Here is a 7,752-nt window from a genome sequence, read left to right as displayed (position 1 = left end):
GAGAGGGTTCACCAGAGACAGAGCGGGGAGCAGAACAGGCAGATCGATGAAGTACACTGCTGAGGGGAGCAGCGGGTAGGTCAGGAGGGGTCTGCCGCGCCCTGTGGGTCAGCTCCCTGCCCGGGGATCGAACTGGTGCTGCAGTGGCTTCCGAGAGTTTCACAATGCGGCGCTTTAACCCATTGTGCCACCAGGGAGGGCCCTGGGGCTTTGATTCTTAATGAAGCTGAGATCCCCGTGCCGGCCCGGGGCTGCTGCAGGTTGGCTCGTGCCGCCTCAGCCTCTGCGCCTGTGCAGTTTGGCGCAGGAGACCTCTCGGTGTCTGTGAGCTTGGTGGCGCCTTTGTTAAAATGGTATCACATGCACATAGTAACCTGGGAGAATTGACATTTTTTTATTCTTGAACTGTTCTGCCCCAGAAGGTTGGCCCTCTTTCCATGTGTTAATACTTTCATGGTTTAGGGATGGTGAAGGATTTTCTTCACATTAGTTTCACGTTTCTTGTTAGGCTTGTTCGTAAGAGTTTGCTTTGCTTGACCTGAATTCTTCTAGGTGCATGGAGAGTTGTCTTATGTCTCAGATGGCGCCTACTTGGCTCTCATTCCCAGCCCTCTCCACAAACATGTCCCTTCTGTCGAAGGGGGAGTCCCCAGAGAGGCGGTGCGGGCATTGAGAACGGTGGTGGATACCACGGGCTCGGTGATTTTCTGCCTACTTATTTTATCAGTTACAGAGAAGGGAGAGTGAAATTCCGTGACTGCAGACTTACGCATTTTTCTTCGATGTCTGTCAGTGTTTGCGGCGTGAGCTCTGACGCCCATTACTGCGTTCGGGCACTTTGAAGTCTGCCGGCTCCCCTCGATTTCCGGCACCGGCCCGATTCCAGAAGCGCCCTTGTCGGGCGGCACGGTCTGCTTGAAGCACAGCGCGTCGATGTGAGTACGGCACTCCGGCTTCTCGTGCCGACGCGGTCTAGCTTTCCCCAAAGCCGGTGGCGTCTTCGCAGCTGGCGGTCTGTGTCTTGGGCCCGTGGTGGCAGCTCGCTCCTCTTCTCTCGCTGCGCGTTGATTGAAGAAACCGAATGCGCCCTTTGTCTGCACCAGCTTCTGCACCGTGACGGGCTGCTTCTGGCGTGGCCCTGCCTGCCCTGGGGAGCACACCCGGAGCTTGGTCAGACTTAGCTTTGGTGTCCTGGCAGGAAAGCGAGCGCCCTGGCGTCCTGCTTACCTCGCCGGACAGAACGTCTGCAGGCAGTGTCTGCTTAAGATAGATCGGTGGGCTTGGGGCCTGGCAGCCTGCTCCTGCGGTCGCACACCCATTTCTCTGTGACGCGCCACCCAACAGCTAGCCGGTTGCTGGGTGCCGGCCTGTGTCCCCTACTCGACACCTGCCCAGGTGGTGGCCTGGTTCTGTCACTTCTCCATCGGGTGCTCCCTCCAGATCCAGTGTGCTGGAGACCGAAGGAAGACACTCGGTATGTAGCACCAGGGCCCGGCGGGACGCGTTTAGGGATCGGCACAGCACGGTTGCTGTGCGGCGCGGCCCGGGGTCGCTGTGCCCTGGCGGCTGAGCGGCGCTGCACACCACAGGGGCTCGCTGCGGTCGATTTCTTATTTTTCAGGATTTCTCAGCTTTTCTGTACGTTCAGACAAGCCGCCACATGAACACAGCTCTGGCCGTGGAACTCGGGAGCGAGCAGCTGGGAGAGGTCCCCTTGCTCCCTGGCCCTGCGCCCTGCCTCCCTCGCGCGACGCGGCCCTCTGTGCCGCCTCTGGCCTGCTGCTGAGGCGTCTCTGACTGGAGCGTGCTGCACGTCGGCCGAGTCACGTTTCTCTGTCTTTTTGGTTCTCCCGGACTCACTGTTCAGCATCTTACTTGTCGTGATTACTGATTATGCGCGGGGATCGCTCTATCCCAAGACAGGAACATTTGCAGCTTCCTGCGCCCAGTGGGCGCCTGCTGGCGGCTCTCCCGGCCCTCTGCCGGGGGTGCACCTCGTTTCAGATTTGCCGGCCGGTCTCTGGGAGCTTTCTGAGAAGTAGGGTCCGGTCAGAGGGACAGCACGTTATGAGGACCCCTTCAGGGTGGCGTGCATTTCCGGCTTGATGGGACATTCGTGACCAGATGTCGGTCCCCAGGTCTGCTTCTCCCGGGCATCTGGTTCGTGACCTTACAGGTCACGGAAGTGTCTGTCCGAGGTTGGCTGGATCTTCAGAAACCTGGGGGCGTCTGTGAGGTGCCACCAGGCGGATCTCTGGGGCCCTCTGATGGGGCCTTTCCTTGTCTGCGCCGTGGGGGCAGCAGGCCTCACTGCACCCCGCGCTGCGTCCCTCTGCGGGCGCCTCGGGCAGGCGCCTCTTTTCGTCCGATCTTACCGGATGAAGCCACTGGTCTCAGTTACTTGGGTTTAGTGTTTTTCCTGTTATGCTCAGGCTGTACTCTGCATTCTTTCTTCATTTCTGATCCAGTTTTCATCCAGTTTTCTACTTTCCATCAAACCAGTTTTAGAATTTAAATGACTTTCTGGAAAAGCATCCGTTTTCCTGAGGTTAATTTTTTTAAACCCAGTTTCTAGCCTCTTTGATCTGACTGCTTCGATTGTTTCATTTTGGGGTTTTTCTTCTGTGCTCTCTGTGCTGTGCCCCAGATTTTGGCTGGAGAATGGGGAAGGGCCGGGAAGGTGACCGAGAAGCCCTCTGGGTCTCAGCCAGCCGGTCGCGGGGGGCGTCCTGCCTCGCTCGCTCACAGCCGCCTTTGCCCCTCGGCCCTCCAGCTCACCCCTTGGCGCTGCCAGTTAGGGCAGAAACCCGAGCCTCACTCCCTCCCACCCAGTGTGGCTTGCGGCTGCTGCCGGGCGGCCCCAGCCAGGCCCGGGCGTGAGCCGCCAGCGGAGACCTGGCTCGCGCGTGCTCCAGCCCTGGGCTCAGCCGCGGGCTGCGGTTGCTCCTCGAGCGGCCGCTTCCCTGTGAGCCACCCGCAGCCCCCCCAGCGCCCGAGCCCTGTGCCCGCCCGGCCGGGTCTGGGTCTGTCTCCGGAGCGTCAGCACTTCAGGGCGCCCCCTCGGCTCGTGCACGCGTGGCACGTCGCCGGCCCCGCTTGTCGAGCGCCTCCCCGAGTGGTGGGGACGGGCGGCAGCGGCAGGGAACGTGGCGTCCGCAGAAGGTTTCGTATTTAACCTCCTGCGCGGTGGGGGCGCTGGGCCGGAAGTCACTTCTCTGGGGTTGGGGCGGCCCCCCTCGCCAGGCCCGCCGCCCCAGGGCCGAGCCGGACTGTTGCACAGGGAGTGGCTCCGGGGCTGTGCCGCGTGCCGAAGCAGCCACTTAGCCCTTCCCATACTAGCGCCAGAGCGGCGAGGGCGCCTGCTGCAGCCGGCCAGCGGCCAGGTCAGGGAGGCGGCGAGGGGGGCGCCCGCGTCGCCCCTGCTGGGTCCCCAGGAGAACGCACAAGTCAAGAGTCAGGGATTCTGTCTGGTCGTGCCTGCGCGGCAGCAGAGGGCGCTGTTGCCAGCCGGAGCCCCTCAGTCCCAGGCTCTCTCCGCGCGAGGGCGTTCTCCAGGAGTCTGGTGGCAGCGCGTGCTATATTTAGCCAAGCCCAGCCATGTCACTGGGGTTGGGAGTGACAGCGTTCCCCTGTGTTTGCGAACACTGTCTTCCGCTCAGGCCACAGCGTGGCGTCACCACGGCCGGGATGAGGCGGCTCAACAGGCTGCTTGTGGCCAGCAGTGCTGGCCGCTTGCTGCCGAGGGCAGGGAGTCGCAGGTGGGGTGGGCACGCCAGGCTGGCTCCTGCGTTGGGCCTGTTCGAGGGCTTCCAGGAAGAGCGGCCCGGAGGGGCTGGAGACTCTGACTAGTTCATGGGGAGGGCTCTGGGCTGCCGGGCCGACGGGCCTGGAAGCTGCCGGGTGGTGACTGCAGGTCACTTGTACCCAGCCCAGATATGGGCACCTTGCAGGGCCATTTCCAGCTTTCTCTCCTCTACTCTGACTCCAAGAGTAGTGACATATTTCTCCTCCCTGTAGCTTGCTGCTGATTGTTCCTCCGTTTCTAGGCCAGCTGGCCCTCTCTGTGCTCTCCCCTGCCAGGAAGCCATTAGGTAGAGCGTGGCCTTTCCGGGCGGTGGTTACTGGGATTATGAGAACCAGACTTCTTCACCGCGTCTTCTTCAGTGGCTGTTAGGAATTCTGTCCTGCTGCTTTGTGCATCCTGTGGCCTGCCATGAGCAGTCAGCCTCACGAACAGCTGCTGACAGGACGCATACTCTGCAGCAAAGGTTTCTGAGTTTCTGGGCCTCCTGCCCTCCTCGCCCAGACTCACCCACAGCTGCCCCCAGAGGCGGCTTCCTGTGCACGTCACGGAGCTCACCTTCCCGGATGCCGTAACCCGCGCATTCAGCCCGGCCCTCTGGGCCTAACGCAGCCCCTTTCCTGCACATCCTGCTGGCCCAGGGCCCTCATCCCGCCGGTCCGTCGGCCTCCACCCCCACATTCTTTACTTTCCATCTTCTCCTTGTTCTATTTATGAGGCAAAAAGTGACCTCGGTTCATAGCCGAGAGATGCAGGTGTCAGTAGCAGCGCGCTTGATGCGCCATGGAAGACGCGCCCTTTAGCCCAGAGACGAGGCCATTCGGGGAGACAGCTGCGGTGCAGAGATGGGTCAGGCTCATCAAGCTGCGGGCTCGGGGAGGCCGGTGTGCGGGGAGGGCGGATGTCCGGCCTGAGGGGCCAGACTCCCCGGGGGGTGAGTGGAGGCAGCCCCACAGACCCTTCTGCTGCTGTGCCCGCCACCTTCTCTCCGGCACAGCTTCCACACGGAGGGGCCGGGGGCCCGGGCCAGCCTCCGCGCACCCCTGTCCGGCTCCTGTCACCGCCCATGAGTTGCTTCTTCTGGAGCCTCCACTCAGCAGGACCCTGCCCTGCTTTCCGGGTCCCTCCACTGTGTCTCCTGTGTCCAGATCCTGGCGTTGGGCTGACGTCCTGCGGTGGGTGGCCTCCCTGCAGGGCCGTGTCGGAGGCTGAGCCACTGCCTGCTGGCCAGTGCCCTGCTGTCACTGCCCAGCGCCCATTGGAGGGGAAGTGCCAGGTGTGTCTGCTTAAGCTGTCACCGCGAGGCGCTGCAGAGGCCTAGAGAAGTCTCCGTGGCCTTTTGCTCCATCCCTCCGCCCCCTCCCCCCAAATATGTGGGACTAAAAGACTAAATCGCTGGGGCAGTAGGTGGTTAGTTCATCAAAACCTGCCAGGCTTCCCTGGGTGGCCCTTCCTGGGCGGTGGTGTTTACTCGAGGCTCTGATTTGCTCCCTAAGGCCAGTAATGTAAAGCACTTTTTTTATGTGCTTATTAGCTATTTACACAACTTTGGAGGTGTCTCTTAATCCGTTTGACTCATCTTAATGAGCTCCTCTTCTCCCTGAATTGTTGGAGTCCTCTGTATTCTGGATACTGGTCCTTGCTCAGGTAATGTCTGCAAGCATGCTTTCTGTCTGTCTGCTGCTTACCGCTTTCTTCACTGTATCTTCTGGCGAATCCCAGAGATCCGTCCCTGGGTGGCCCAGCTGACAGCGCCCCCCGCAGGCCCTTCTGCCCGAGGCGGCTGCAGAGGAGGCTGCTGCAGAGGAGGTTGCCGCGGGGCGACTGCTTGGACCTTGGCTGCTCTGGGGCTTCCAGAGTGAGGCTTGGGCGCCCAAGCTAACGTCGCTCCATGTAGGTACCTCGCTTTGTGAAGTGGCCAGGCTGGGTGCAAGAGCGTTTGCTCTTTCCCCACGGCTTGCCCTGGATTTCCGCCTTACCTGCATGCTGTGTCTCGGGAGAAACCTCCCCAGAGTGTGGCCGTGTCGCGAAGCAGGACGTGACTTTCCAGACTGTTTACTGACCGTGGGCTTGAGGCGGCTCCATGGGCTATCCCCCCGGGCCTGGTCTGGGGCCACCAGCGCTGGCTGTGGGAGGGGCAGGGGTGTGGCGAGCACGTGCAGGGGTTGATGGACTTGACGCGAGGGCGCCTGTGGTGTCCATGTCTGACCTCCCACCGCTCGGCTCAGCCCACGGACCCCGCTCTGGGCTTGTCCCCTCCTTTCGCGTCCTCACGGGTGCTCCCGGGCTCCGCCTTCTCGGGGCCTCGTCTGCTCTGCCACTTTCCTGGCTGTCGTAGTGGAGTCAGGACCCGGGGCCTTCTGGCCGTCTCCCCAGGGTGGGGGCAGGCTGTCCCGCCCCCCTGTGAGCACTCACCTGTGGCGACACACCCCTCTGCTGTCCTGGAGTGCGGTGGCTGCTGGCCTGGCGCTGAGCCTGCGCTGCCGCCCGGAGTGGTGGCCACGGCCTCTGCCCTGGGAAATGGTCACTGAAAAGCTCTCTGGTCTTTTCAGGATACATTGAAAATGGATACGCGAAGCTCGTTGTCATCAGTTTCAAAAATAACACAGAACACCTTCCCCTGATTGGGAAAGTCGGCCTCTCTTGGAAGACGGACGCTTTTGAGGGCTGTGTGAAGGTAATTGCTGCTTTTCTCTAAGTGCCCCGGGCCTCGTACCATGAAGAGCCTCTGCTGATGCGTGTGTGTGGCGCGCTTTAAACATCCCTGAGTGACCACTGTGGTTTCTGAGGCCTCGGAGACTCTGGCCCAGCGTTTCTTCTCCAGAGGCCTGTGGGGGCGGCAAGAGCCAGGCTGGCCCTGCCCTGGGCGGGTAAGTTCTGACGCTGACCGCTGTCAGCCGGTGGTAGTGTGTCCTGACTTTCCGAGTCAAGTGAGGCTCGCTGGGCCCTGAGAGTGTCGGCAACATGCTGCCCCCACCGGACACTCGGGAGTGTGGGGCTGTGAGTGGCGGAGGGTGGCGGCAGCATAGTCTGGGGGCCGTGGCCCCAGGAGGTGGCCGAGGGGCAGCCCCACGCTCGCTCGTCACCACAGTGAAAAAGGTGGAATCATTAAAACATCAGAATCTCCAGCTGTCTCCTCCCCACTCCCCCCCTTGTCAAGCTGACAGGCTTCGCTCAGCTCTCCTGCAGGGGCACCCAGGGTCAGCCCCCCACCCCCTGACCTCTCGCCCAGAGGCCAGGGCTGTGCGCTTTGTCCTGGGCAACGTCTTCCCCCTCGCACCGGGCATGACGAGGCGCAGCACAGGGCTTTGGCCCTCTCCGGCAGCCACCCTGCAACCGCCACGGTGCTGGTCACCACGGGGTGGCAGGGGCAGCGCTGACCTGACCCGCCGGGCGGGGTCGCACCCCTGCAGCGGGCCGTGTGACCTGCCCAGCCGCCTGCCTGTCTGCCGTGTGGCCCCCCGCGTCCCCCTCCCTGAACCTCGGGCCTCCTGGACGGCGCTGCCCTCACAGGGGCTCCGGCCTCCAGACGGAGGCCAGGCCTCGGGCTACGCTCACGCTCCCGTGTCCGCTTGTGTCTAGAGCTGCTTCATCATGGACGTGACCCTGCTGGACGAGTGCGGGAAGCCCTTCTGGTGCGTGAGCTCCCCGGTGTGCTTGCGGCCGCGCCCCTCGCCCCCCGACGGGCCGCACTTCCTGGGCCAGACGCTGGGCGTGGACTACGCGGAGGAGGACGGGCGCGTGCAGGCGGAGCTGGTGTGGATCGAGGAGACGCAGGAGCACTTCCTCGTCAGCCTGGTGCTGCACCTCAGCGTGGCCAAGATCAACCGCTGGTTCGGGACGGAGCACTGACGGGCGGCGGGCGGTGCGCTAGACGCCACAATAAAACCGCGGGGTCCAGGGGCCCCTTCACGGCAGCAACCCGAGGCTGCGGCTCCGAGGGTGAAGTG

At 62.6% G+C, this 7,752-nt stretch overlaps 1 protein-coding gene across 1 annotated transcript in view; it reads left to right on the top strand.

The window, feature by feature from the left end:
• FBXO15 (F-box protein 15) overlaps positions 1-7,712 on the top strand; it is a 20,228-nt gene extending 12,516 nt beyond the window's left edge. Inside the window, exons 10-13 of the mRNA XM_012725802.1 lie at positions 1,345-1,474; positions 2,139-2,198; positions 6,355-6,479; positions 7,385-7,712. Of these exons, the coding sequence (XP_012581256.1) occupies positions 1,345-1,474; positions 2,139-2,198; positions 6,355-6,479; positions 7,385-7,654 (585 nt within the window). The 3' untranslated portion in view covers positions 7,655-7,712. The remainder of the gene's footprint in view (positions 1-1,344; positions 1,475-2,138; positions 2,199-6,354; positions 6,480-7,384) is intronic.
• The last annotated feature ends 40 nt before the right edge of the window (positions 7,713-7,752 follow it).

This window comes from Condylura cristata, unplaced genomic scaffold (assembly GCF_000260355.1).
Source record: "Condylura cristata isolate star-nosed mole 26May11 unplaced genomic scaffold, ConCri1.0 scaffold00016, whole genome shotgun sequence".
NCBI lineage: Eukaryota > Metazoa > Chordata > Mammalia > Eulipotyphla > Talpidae > Condylura > Condylura cristata.
This window is presented reverse-complemented; position numbering and strand designations above follow the sequence as displayed.